At 37.1% G+C, this 13462-nt stretch overlaps 1 protein-coding gene across 1 annotated transcript; it reads left to right on the top strand.

Annotated features, from left to right (window-relative positions):
- Positions 1-277: 277 nt before the first annotated feature.
- On the top strand, positions 278-6003 carry DHCR7 (7-dehydrocholesterol reductase). Its single transcript, XM_009580264.1, has 7 exons — positions 278-375; positions 1274-1496; positions 2229-2319; positions 2984-3197; positions 3662-3866; positions 4795-4926; positions 5539-6003. Exons 1-7 carry the CDS (start codon positions 278-280, stop codon positions 6001-6003), a joined length of 1428 nt encoding a protein of 475 aa, XP_009578559.1.
- The last annotated feature ends 7459 nt before the right edge of the window (positions 6004-13462 follow it).

Raw genomic sequence — 13462 nt, 5'->3', positions numbered from 1 at the left:
TATTATACAATATATCTTAAAAGAAATTTCCAGTTAGCGAGAAATTTAATGGATTACTTTGACATCAGTGTTTTGATTATGTTTTGCTGCATATAAGATCATAAGGAATCAGGAGGGATTTTTCCCTTCCTACCCTCCCTTCCAAATTTCTTGTAATCAGAAGGCTATATAATGGTTTTTAATAACTGTGTTTTGTGTTTCTCTTCTGTAGAGCCATAAGAATTATTGAGAACCAGCTGGAGTAATACCATGAATATTTTCTTTCATACAGGATATCATGGCAGCTCATCAGGAGAAAAAACCTTCTGAAGAAAGAAAACACAAAACCACCCAAAATGATACTCAAACACCTCAAGTCCAGTGGGGAAGAGCATGGTGAGAGAAGCTGATGACCCTAATTAGTCATTGTATTTCAAATTGGTTCATACTTGCTCTTATAGATGCTACATTCCTTTTAAACTTTACTCTATTAATAACAGACTGTGGCATTGCCCTTCTTTTGAAAGCTCATGGTTAATGAGGTTAACAGATGCCAAAGAAGAGTTCTTCAAGATTTTTAAGATGGAGAGCTTGCCAGATGGCTTGGGTTAAAACACAGTCATCCTTGCAAAAAAGGAAAGCAAATCATAAAAATCAGTAAAATTTGTGGTTCCTTCAAGGAAGGGCTGAACAAAATATTTCCTAAGATTTGGAAAAAAGGCATCCATCTGTGGTATTGCCAGCTGACGTCTCCTGCTGTAGCAAGATTTATGACTCATGTCTCTGTTCTTAAAGAGTTGTGCAAGTATTAGTAGAGTATTGTATTGCAACTGGAAACAGCCATGGATGTTTATATGGCTTGCCACTAGAGACAGTGTGTGGCAGAGAGAGTTCGACTAATGGCTGTCCAAGGTCTGTCTTTTCTGTATTTCCAAGCTTTGCATAATATTCTTGTGATTCTCTTACCACTTCCAACTGAATAATCTACCAGTTATACCCATGATTGCCATCAAAAACATGAAGGCTGTAATAATAATCTGCTTTTTGGAGGGGAGATATTATCTATTCTGTTGTTCTGATCAACTAGCATAGCTTTATACCAGTTTGTGGTAAAGTATGTAATATGCGAAGCTTTTATAGCTATTTGACCCAAAGAAATGTATGTGCCCTGAAAACATTTTCCATTTTCATCCTGTTAGTCTAGAAGGTCCACTGAAAAAAATGCCTGACTTAATCAAACCACTGTTCTAACTGAAAGCTGGAGAAAAAAAAAATGCTCTGTTTTGGATTACAGGGAGGTGGACTGGTTTTCCTTGGCAAGCATCCTTTTCCTGCTCATGTTTGCACCACTTATCGTGTATTACTTCATAATGTCCTGTGACCAGTACCAGTGCTCTCTGATTGATCCACTCATTGACTTGCTCACGGGAAATAAACATCTGTCTGACATCTGGAACAAGACTCCTACACTGACCTATAGGGCTGCCGGCATCTATACTCTTTGGGTCACTTTCCAGGTATATTACTGAGTTATGATCTAGATGTAGTGGCTGGTTTTTCAAACAGCTGTTTGATTAATCCTTTTACATGAAGGACAACGGAATGTCACAGTGGCATTTACTCTTTGGGTTTTCTTACTTCCATGGCTTTTTGGAATCCAAATGAAGCTTATGCACTTGAGAAATAAATATGTAGAGAATATTCCCAAATATTCCTTGTGTGACATATTCCTTGACGTGGTTATTAGGAAAAAGCAACTATATAACAACAATACCCTTTTGTTTTAAATTAATACACAATAAATGTATCATAAACTAACATTGCAGAAGGGGTGATATTTTCAATAGACAGACAGTAAAAGCACATTGATGTATGAAATATAACTTACATTTGTAAAATATCTTCAAACTTACCAAACTACTCCAATTTTTTTCCAAGTTGGAAAACAACTTACACATAACACAGATTAACTTCAAAATAAAAGGATAAGGACCTGAGTCTAGTTACCAACCGTCCTGCCTCCCCACCGAAAAAGGATGACGCATACATGAAGTACATCTTCAGGATTGTTTAATAGTTTGGACGTATTACTAGTCTAAAATCACAACAGCTAAATCTTGCCGTATTTGCTTATCCAATACTTAATTGAAACTGCCATGTGTTATATTTGGTACGTGTATGAAAGGGATAGTGTTTTGGGGGGGTTTGTCTTGTCTGTTTTTGCTGTTAATACATTGTCTCTCTTCTAGGTGTTTTTGTATGTGTTCGTTCCTGACTTCTGCCATAAATTTCTTCCTGGATATGTAGGAGGTGTACAAGAAGGTGCTGTCACCCCTGCTGGTAAGTTCTTCCTTCGAATATATACAACCTTTGAAAATGATAGTATATCTGTACTTACAATCTTTAATAACCCATATGTATCTGGAGGACATGTGGACATAAATGCTTTCACCTTCCTCGTATGTTTACTTCAAACAAAAATAAAAGCAATCTACATCATCTTTTAGAATAAATGATAGAATTTCTATCTCTTACTGATAGTAAAACTATTGATATGGCAGGCACCACACCAGCAATGGAGAAATACAGATTGATAATTTTGGCGCTTAAAATCGGCAGTGAACTATTGCTAGTATTTGTCAATGCAGTTGCACCTGCTGAAGCTATGTTAACCCATAAGACTTGAACGAAATGCGTGATGTGAACTAAGTGTGACAAAGGGTAACTTCTTACCTTAGCCAATTATAGGGGAGACGCCAAATTCACTGTTTTGTGAAGGGAGAGTAAAGAGGAAAAACTCAGCCGAACAAAGCCTGATGGTTACAGCAGAGTCTAATGAAACTTTCAGAAAAGTGCCACAAGATATTTAATTGGGAGGGTGAGGAGAGTGAGGTCATTTCACGAGCACTTGATTGAGCTTCTACATATTGTATGCATATCCACACTAATAAAAAGCTGCACTAATGCAATGTTAGTAACATTCAATTTTTTCTTCATATTTTAGGTGTAGTGAATAAGTATGAAATCAATGGACTTCAGGCTTGGATCATTACTCATGTGCTTTGGTTTGCAAATGCCTATTATTTCCACTGGTTCTCACCCACCATCATTTTTGACAACTGGATTCCTCTCCTGTGGTGTGCCAATATCCTGGGATATGCAGTTTCCACATTTGCAATGATTAAAAGCTACTTTTTACCTACCAATGCCAAAGACTGGTATGTGGTTTTCAATAATGAGAGAATACTAGGTAATCAGACATATAAATTGAATGCTGCACAGAATAATAATGACAGAATATATTTTACTGGCACAGATAGATGGGCCAATGTATGACTGTGGTTCTTTGCTTCATTAGCACCATCGTCTGTTTCATGCTCCATGTCATGTGACTGGCAGCCTCAGTGTCACAGATACTTATTTGTCACAAATAGCGTGGTGTAAGGTTATAGTTAGACTGTTCAAAAGTGTTACCAAGAATAAATTAGGGTACCTCTGAAGCTAAAATTCATCTCTACTAATGTAATACTTTGGTTGGATCAATTTGTGTTATCTTGCACAACGTTATATGGTTTTATGATTATTATCATTACATCAAGTGAATCCGAAATGTGTAGTCAGAATAGTAATTACCTGTATTTGTGTATAACTGCGTACATTTCTAATTTTTTATGCTTTCCAGCAAATTCACTGGCAACTTCTTTTATGACTACATGATGGGGATTGAATTTAACCCTCGAATAGGAAAGTGGTTTGATTTCAAGCTGTTCTTCAATGGGCGCCCTGGTATTGTAGCCTGGACTCTAATTAACCTTTCCTATGCTGCTAAACAACAGGAGCTGTATGGTCAAGTAACCAACTCCATGATTCTTGTCAATGTCCTTCAGGTAAATTCAAAGGAGGAAAATAAGAAAGCAATTTGGAAATAAGCTATTATTAAATTAGAAAAAACTCCTTGCATTGAAATTGAACTTAAACAATTTTTCCTGGCCTGAACAACCTCGTTCAGTGATGATGCACTGGGACTTGCTTCTTTGGTCAATTGTATTCATTTCTTTGGACACTTGTATTCATTCAGAGTGCCACTGTGAATACTCTGCTTGTTCATTCAGAGTGCCACCAGTGGCATGGTCACGTCTGCACCAGCAGATTTCAGTGTAAACTTAAATTAAGAGATACTTAAGAGAGTCTATGTTCTGGAAACAGGCATAGCCTGATAATGAATCCAAAGAGAACAATGACAAATTCGGTGGCTTTAGTTGGAGCAAGATTGGGCAGGGTTTTTTTTGAGGGCAGCACTGCACCTAACTTCTTTGTGTGTGCGTGAGACATGCAGAACTACAGATGTCTCCACACCTGAAAACAGCCAGTCAGGTGCTGTGCTCTCTACTGAAGAGACCCCAAAGTAATAAGTACAGATAATAGTTTGGATTTATTTATTGATATGTGTAAATAGGAGCCAGCTCGATAGAAGCTCTATTCCCTTTCTCTATAAGCATAAGACTCTAAGCTGACGAGAGGTAGGGGTGGTCAAATGTGAGTACGCTTCCTAAGTGTGTGTCCTTACAGTAGCACAGTTGCCTTAGTTATCTTGGTTAATACTGCTTTTCATTACTTATTATTGCTTTATCTATATAGATGCAGTATATTTGTGTGATATGTTCCTCAATACCCTATTTTTGAGGCGTTAAAATAAAAACACGAGTCAGTTTTGAGATCTTATCACAAGACAGCACAGAAAAATTAGGCTGATGCTGTTAAACAGGATAACTGGTGACAGTGCTCTGTTACTAATATGAAACTGTTCTGTTTCAGGGTATTTATGTTTTGGACTTCTTCTGGAATGAAGCCTGGTATTTGAAAACCATTGATATCTGCCATGATCATTTTGGATGGTATTTGGGCTGGGGAGACTGTGTTTGGTTGCCTTACCTCTATACTTTGCAGGTAAAAATGTGGTAGAATACGTGTTTGGGCTGAAAGGAAAGAAACTTTCCGGAAACACTCTACCCAGCAGTTTGATTTGTATCCTAACTTGTTTCTAGACAGTTTGAATACTGAGTAACCATTACAACATCCTTTGTAACAGTTCACTTGTAGGAAGGCTTACTGTCCCTGTATGGAATTGACAGCTTTTCCTCTCCTCCCCTTCTTTTGTGCCCTTTTCTGTTACTGTCTATTGTGTCTATATATTTTTCTAAATGCTTTCAGTCCCTTTTTGTACTCCTGCACATTGAGGGTTTTTTGGTGCGTGGTGGTTTGTTTTGGTTTTTTGTTTTTGTTTTTTTTTCTTTTTTTTCCTTGGGTCCCGGTTTGTCTGCATCTTTGCAACTTCTCTCTTCTTGTTCCACCTAAGAAATGCAATTTTGGGGAGAGAAAGAGAGAAGGAAAATGTAGGATGCAGATTTTCTGAAAATTTTCCACGGTTTTACTGGCAGGGTGGATTTTCCTATTTTTTCTACTCATCTGTTCTGGGTCACTGTAGGTCAAGAAATTAGTCTGGCATCCTGAGCATATATTTAAAGTAAATCACTGTATTTTTTTTTTTCTGCTCCCCAGGGTTTGTATTTGGTTTACCACCCTGTTCAGCTGCGCACAGCTAATGCCATAGGGATCTTGATGTTGGGCTTGATTGGCTATTACATCTTCAGAATGACCAACCACCAGAAGGACCTCTTCCGTCGTACAAATGGCAACTGCAAGATATGGGGGAAGAAACCAGAGTATATCGAGTGCTCCTACATGTCTGTGGATGGGACCAAGTACTACAGCAAACTGATGACCTCAGGGTTCTGGGGGTGGGCACGCCATTTTAACTACACAGGAGATTTGATGGGCTCCCTGGCCTATTGCGTGACTTGTGGGTTTGAACACATCTTGCCTTACTTCTACATTGTTTATATGACTATTTTGCTAACCCACCGTTGCATTAGGGATGAACACCGTTGTTTCAGCAAATACGGGAAGGACTGGACGCGCTACACTGCTGCGGTACCTTACCGGCTCATACCAGGAATATTTTAAGGCTAACACAGTATCCAGGGGAAAGAAAAAAGGTGGTTTTGGAGGTGAAGAGAGTTTATCCACATAGTTAAACTAACAAAAACACTTTGTGAAGGACACTCATGCGGTTCTGTAGGAGAAAAGATGGCTGGACAGTAATCCTTGCTGTACTGAAGGAACATGCAGGCAGAGTGTATTTAAAGTAAATGAAGTGAGGCACTGAAATGGCCTGGTTTTTTTTAGAAGACTCTCTTACCTGGAATTGGTTTTGGGGTTTTTTTTTTCCCTCTCCCTCTCAAAATTAACTTGGAATTGAAGAAAAGGTGCATGTCTTGAGACTCCTGAAATCTCCCAACGATGGGAGGAAGCCTTACCCTTCAGAGTAGCAGGGTTCTGGAACCAGTTTCTAGTGACTTGGAAAATAATTGTGTGATCTCTTTATGAAAGAAATTGTATGACGTTGTTGCTTGTGACAGTCATAACCTACAGTCAGTAACTCCCCAAAGGAGGTTTTATTGTTTGTTTCTTTTCAAGAGGTTAACTGGGGAAATACTGAACTGATCCTAAACTGGCGTGTGGGAAGACTTCTATAATCTAATACAAATATTTGTGAAAGCTGGTATAAATTGTTATAGGTCAAAAGTTATGTTAGTTGACAGCACCTGAGAATATGGTGCATGACTAACTGGGTATTATTTTGATATTGAAACCAAACTTGCTTTGTGAAGGTACTGAGCATACATTGATTTCTTTAGTGTGGGTAGAAAACTTCGTTCTTTACCATTTTTGTAAAATCTTATTTGTAAAAATTTATGAAATAAATGCTTGGTTTCAAGACAGGTGAAAAATACTGCTGATTTTCCATTCAGCTATTTCTTTTCTTGTTATGTAGTTTTCTTTCAAAGTTACCGTATTCAAAAGGAGCTCTTCCAAGAGTGTAATTCCAAGAACTGGTTCAAGAATGCATAAAGAAGAAACAAATAAAAAGAAAGAGGAATCATAGTATTAACCATGCATCTTGTAATGAGCTTGGTAGCTATGTTCAATCTAAAAGACTCAATATTTTTTTATTTTTACATACAAATATACAGTTAGTTTTCGCAGAAAGTAGATAACTGTGTAAATTGTTTTTTTTGTAGGAGCTGCCGAATGCACTGATCTTCATGGCAGATTTGAATGAGGTGTGTTGGTGAGTATGTGTTTTGGTTTTGTTGCCGTACTCCCTGAAAGGATGGTTTTGGCAGGAGAAAAAGATTCTCTCCAAACTTAGAAAACAAATGTATCTTGTAGTTTGGTTTTGTTTCAGAGCTGGATGTACAAGCATGTATAGAGATGCCGCCTTAGAGAAAGTTCTTCTAAACCTAACTGTAGCACCAGCACTATCTGTAGACCTCATAACCATTTTATCACCATTTTGCAGGTAACAATTTCAGTACATTACAGTATTGTTAATAACAGTGTTTTCATGGGGCTGGGAGTAGCCATATCTGATAATTTCCACTCTGAAATCCCAAAGCATTCCCATGGAATAAAAAGTGTGTCTGGTAACCAAATGGCTGGTTACAAACTTCATAATTTGTATATTATGTATATACAAATATAATATACGTGTCTTTATATTGCCAGATATTGCTTAAAATCTTTATATTTAAGCACACTGAATTGATGATGCAATTGGCAGTACTAAACTTCATAGAAGTATTCATAGTCTCAGTTATATTGAAGGTCACAGTTCAACCTTTCGGTCTGTGACACAGTTCTGCACGGATCTTTATCATATAGGTAGGTGTCCTAAGGCTTGTGTGTTGCTTTAAGGATTGTTAGCGTTTTGGATAATTAATACAGTGGAATAAGAGTTCGTATAAATCCTAGACATCAAAGGTCATTGTAACTCACCTTCCTAAGCACGTGATTTTATTTGAACTTCCAGTTTGGAGGGGGCAACACCATTTTCTTGTCCGTTGGAAGTAAAAAGCAGAATCCCTTCTATGTAGCACCCAGTACAAAATGCTGCAGGTATGTGTCTGGAAACAGCTGTTCACAGGAAGTGGGCAGTCTCAATTTAATGATGCTTTTAAACATGTTTGTATCTGTAAACTTGTTTAGATGCAGTAGCCAATTCAAAATGGTGCCTTGGGAGGAGGAATGATGGCCGTAATAATGGCACGCTCACTGGCAACATTTGAACTTTGCACTGCTATGAGCGAAGAGGACTTGTAATACAAATACTGAAAGGTGGGAATGGGGGGAAATCAATGCTGATTGCCTTTACTGAAAATATATAGCCCAATACCTTAACAGTTTACCAAGGGGCAATGCTTATAAAATGGTTGATTTGCAAGAACTCGGTTCAGAGGAAGGGAGAACTGAGGTGTGGGCTTTTAGGACTGTTGGACCCCATCAGTTGCTGGCATTGCATTGCTTTAGGCTGCCCCTGACTTTGCTGGAGTAATTAATAGTTTCTTTGCTCAGCTTCCCTAAGGCCCCATACTTGTATCCTTTTCTTATGTAGCCTTGGAAATTGCACTGACAACTTGCTGTTAATGCCAAGGCTATTTAAATATTGCAAGGTAATCTGGACTCTAAATCACGGTAGCCTTGCACGGCACAGTATGCTCCCTTCTTTTCACTGATAAATCCTGGATGATTAGTGGAAGAAATTGCCCATTCAAGACCAATAAAAATATCAGCACTTTAAAAATAAAATTGGGGAAATTTGAAGCAAAATGGCAGTATTGTGAGTAATGAGAGCATTATGCATTCCAATGCTTCTTTTAGGCAATTTCTGTTACATCTAATATTACTCAAAGGATTTTCTGTATTGTCTGACATTAGAGCATGGAAGCACTTTTTTCTGTTTCTTTGATGCAGACTGCTACTAAAATATCAGCACTTTAAAAATAAAATTGGGGAAATTTGAAGCAAAATGGCAGTATTGTGAGTAATGAGAGCATTATGCATTCCAATGCTTCTTTTAGGCAATTTCTGTTACATCTAATATTACTCAAAGGATTTTCTGTATTGTCTGACATTAGAGCATGGAAGCACTTTTTTCTGTTTCTTTGATGCAGACTGCTACTCCTGCTGAGAACACTTTCCCCTGCAGATAGCCTAGCTGCCGCAAGTGAGAACTCTTTGTTGGCCAGATTGTTAAATTCATGGTAGGAAGCAATTAGTCACAAGGTTTTTCAAGCAAGAGGCCATCACGGGGCTAAACTCGCATCCTATTTGTTGTAAGGATGACAGTTTCTGCTCTTCAGGCTTGCCTGCTGTCCATACAGATTTTCATTTTTGTTCCATTTGTGTGGTGTACATACTAAGTATATACTGTATATATATACAGGGGTCTGCATCTGGCTGGAGAAGAAAGTGCTAGTTCCATTCAGGTTCATATTTTTTATAAATAAATTATTTTTGGAGAAGCATGAAAAATATTTTTACCTATTCTGTAAGCTTCATCCTAACATAAGCAACATGTAAGCAGTACTCTAAGCAGCGTCCAACTAATGTCACCCTTTAAAATGGAATCATTTAAAAGGCTATCAACTTGCTTGTCTTCAGATAGGGTGATGCCTGGGTCACATTTTGTGTTGTATGCATGGCAGTGCTGTTTAAATTTATTTCTTCCAGAAAGCCAAAAAAAAAAAAATATCAATATATAGTTTGCTTTGAAGGTTTTATGGGTGTGTGTACTAGATTAACTTTTGCCCTGATGTTTCATATTTATTGATACTATGCTGTCAGTATCACCTATCAAGTTTCAAGAGTGTCTGTAGTATGTTGGGAATTTCAAATATAGAAATGCCAATATTTGTAAAATGGTACTTACTCAACTTAGGTCATAACTAATGGGAAAATACAGCAAAAGCTTCTGGTAATTACTTGGAGCCGTAATGAAGTAGTTTGGTTAGATTGTAGGAAGAAAAGTAACAAATGCCTATTTGAGCAAGGCACAACAGGCTGAGCAAGTTACAGGTTGCCATAGATCTACCTAAGTAAAAAAAAAAAAAAAAATCACAATCTTCTGATGTATAACCATTATAGATTGTCACTATTCAATCTACATATGGAGGGGAGTGGGGAACTTGCAATACCTGTCAGGAGGGAGGATGCCTTCCCACATTTAAAATCTCTATCACTAGATGGCATCGCAATACGATAGCATTTCTGAGATCAGGGCTCCACCTTTCAGCATAAGGACTGTTAATCATTTATAACTCTTGATGCAAAGCTACAGTTTGGCTTATTCCCTTCCAGCCTGCAAGAATGCTGACACAATTCAATGGTGGACTATAGCATACATAATGCATTGAGGCTTTAAACATGTTCATAAATATGTAAACTCCCATTTTAAAGTCTGTATCTCTGAGCAACTCGGTGACTAGTCCAAAGAGCTGTGCTTAGGATATAATGACATGTGATTGCTCAGTTCGTTTTATTCAGACAATATGAATGACAACAGAAGTACATGCTGTTGCCTCATGGTGGCAGCCACAAAATATTTTCTGCTCTAAATTATCAGTCGAAGTTCTGATCATGTGCTAACTTTAACCTAGAGCTGCACTGCGTTATTTGGTTATGTTAAATAAAACACTATCTTCATTGAAGGTTAAAAGTGATGTGCAGTTGAAAATAAAACTGTAACAGCATATTTTTCTGCTTCAATTCATACAGGAAAAAAAAGCCTAAATGTGTGTGTCATCAAAAGGGAAAAAAAAGCTCTTTTTTTATTTTTAGATTATAGATATGGATCTACTTTATGGCAACTGGACAGGTTGCCATACTATTTTTTTTTTTTAATTATGCTATTCAGACCTTTTTTTAATCTTCTCCCTTAATTATGTAACAAATTTGCAATTCAAGGTAATTTTAAATATGTATTTCATCATCTTAACATAGTATAAATCAAAAAAAAATATTTAGTAAGTATATGTTGCAACAGCCACGTCTCTGTAAAGTATTGTAGAAGGATCAGAGAATGATTACAAGAATAAACCATAGGAAAGCTCTTCTGAATAGAGGAAGTGAAAACTGGAAAGAGATTAGTTCAGAAGGGAAAAAGATAAAAGGGGAAAAAAATCCACCATGCTTTTGCAAAAATCGAAACTAACAAATGAAATATCTTTTGTGTAATTACAGCATGGAGCTTGTAGCTACTGGAAATTAGGAATTTTACTTTTTAATTGTAAGTATTTATCTGGACAATCCAGATAAATATGGTTTGTAATCCGGGTTATGAACTAATAACAAAAGAGTTGCAAGAGTTACTAAGTTTAGTCAAGTTAAAGGTTTTGACAAAGAGTTTAAACAAATTTTTTTGTCAGTTCAAAAGAATTACAGAAGAGTTGATTCATAGTTGGCTACTACAGAAATCAACTTCTGAAGCCTTTTTTGTTTAAGCAGGATATTGAACTAAGTAGACCTCTGATTTGATTCAGTTCGGTAATTCCTAGATTAAAAAATAAATAAATACAGCGTTGTACAAAACTTAAGTCAAGCTACAATTGTAGATCTTATATGTATTAATGGAAAATTGAACAGTCATTTTAATCGCTGCCCTGCTTTTCTTTTTAATGCCTTACAGATATATGTCTCTTGAAATATGAAAGGCTTAAGTTAGCAGCTGAACGAAACTTGTCAATTGTGACTATAAAAATGTTTAGTGCTCTTTTTTATTGGGAGTCAGGAGTGCTTGAGGAAATGCGTAAGGCAGGCGCAGTGGCTAGGGAGAAAAGAGCGGGTCTGTTTTTTCTGCTGCTGTTACAGTAGAGCAAGATACCTGCTTTCAGGACAACCAACTGAGAGTTTTCCTTACACTAGCACTCTTAAACTTGCCTTTTGCATTATCAGCCATCGACTATTGAGTCTCTGTGGTGCAATTGGTTAGCACATTCGGCTGTTAACCAAAAGGTTGGTGGTTGAAACTCACCCAGTGGACAGGTTCTCCCCCTTCCTCTGCCCATGACAGCGGGGTTGGAACTAGATGATTGTTTAAGGTCCCTTCCAACCCAAACCATTCTATGATTCTATAAATTCAAAGAGACTGACTACATGAAATGAATTCATGCTACTATGATTACAATGAATGTAAAACTCTAGGATATAGTTTTGACATTGATATGAACTAAAATTTATGACTGCTGAATTTAATCTGATGCCATATGGTAACATTATTAATACAAATTTCTCTAGTATGAAAAGGGCTTCAATTCTTTGACTATTGAAATACTGAAAGAATCAAATCAAAATAATTTATTCTTCCATGATTTGTCTTAAGCTTTGTACTTAGGTTAGCTAATTTTTCTGTTAATAATCTCCTTTTGGAAGGTGGTGTTTTAAGGTCTAGAAGTCCAAAATATTTACAGCCTGTTTATGTGAATGAACTTGTATAATAAGTACATTTATTAAGCTTCAATCCTTTGACCTACAGGCAAACTTCATATGCCAGGAAGCAGGACAGAAGCAATCCAAGAGGACAACGAAATAGTTTTGCACAGTAGGTAAGTAGTGAAATAGAGAATAACTAATTCATTTGACATGGTTATGACTTTCTTGGTGAGATATGCTTCACACTGCAGTAGTACTTGCCCCAATTCAGTAGTGTCTATAACCACGTATCCATGTTCATCTCTCTTCATTGAAAAAGAAAGCTTACTATCAATTTCAATGTACTTAGAATCAGGCCCTTAAAGAGGTGACCCAAGTATCTATTAAGCAGTTTGTTAATTCAAGTCAGAGTTTATCACTTTATTATGTGTGTAGAATTAACCAGTCTCTTGAGAGAGAGACCTGTCTGCCGACAGAAAAAATGTACCGGTGGAGGGGAACACATTTAACTGTTCACTCTTTACAGTGGGCAGTGCTACAAGACTGATCACTTGTGAGGAAAAATGGGATATCATTGCCAGAATTTCAGTTATGCTGAAAAATGAATATATCAAGCAAATGCCTATCATAAACTCCCAAAATATCTTGAAATGTGCCCATTCTTTTTTCTTAAGGTGGTAGTAAGTAACCATCTCGGTGTCTGGAAAGTATGTTTTATTGTAATGTTTGGCTTTCCAGCTGGCATGTTGTAGTTAGTATTGAGGATCACTTAGTGATGAGTTTTTTCTATAACACTGCAGGTCGCATATCAAAGAGCCCTTCCCCCTGTAAGTCAAATATAAGCAAGGCTTTGATGCAGTCATTGAGCGTACCAGGCAGTCCTGAGTCCAGATGTGGGAGGCAGCCATGGTGGCTAAGGAGAAGTGGTTCACAACTGTGGTGTAATTTGGTGGAGATGGAGAGGAAGAGAAAGGAAATGGATGTTCTAGCATTGAGAACAATTATCAGATCTTGAGATGTCACTTCCGACATATTTAATTTCCTAATGTTTTCTTTATAAAATTACGGTATTGGAGTAATGCCTCCTCTTGTGATTTCTTGAAGTATACCTATATTTGCTTATGAAAGAAGCTTTTCTAAGCGTTTCTCTGTA

This window comes from Fulmarus glacialis, unplaced genomic scaffold, assembly GCF_000690835.1.
Source record: "Fulmarus glacialis isolate BGI_N327 unplaced genomic scaffold, ASM69083v1 scaffold24996, whole genome shotgun sequence".
NCBI lineage: Eukaryota > Metazoa > Chordata > Aves > Procellariiformes > Procellariidae > Fulmarus > Fulmarus glacialis.
This window is presented reverse-complemented; position numbering and strand designations above follow the sequence as displayed.

Excerpts from the sequence above, each read along its gene's own strand:
- DHCR7 (XM_009580264.1), top strand. The coding sequence starts at position 278 with ATGGCAGCTCATCAGGAGAAAAAACCTTCTGAAGAAAGAAAACACAAA. Across the intron at positions 1,497-2,228 it reads CTCTTTGGGTCACTTTCCAG|GTGTTTTTGTATGTGTTCGT; the intron begins GTATATTACTGA and ends TCTCTCTTCTAG. Across the intron at positions 4,927-5,538 it reads CTTACCTCTATACTTTGCAG|GGTTTGTATTTGGTTTACCA; the intron begins GTAAAAATGTGG and ends TCTGCTCCCCAG.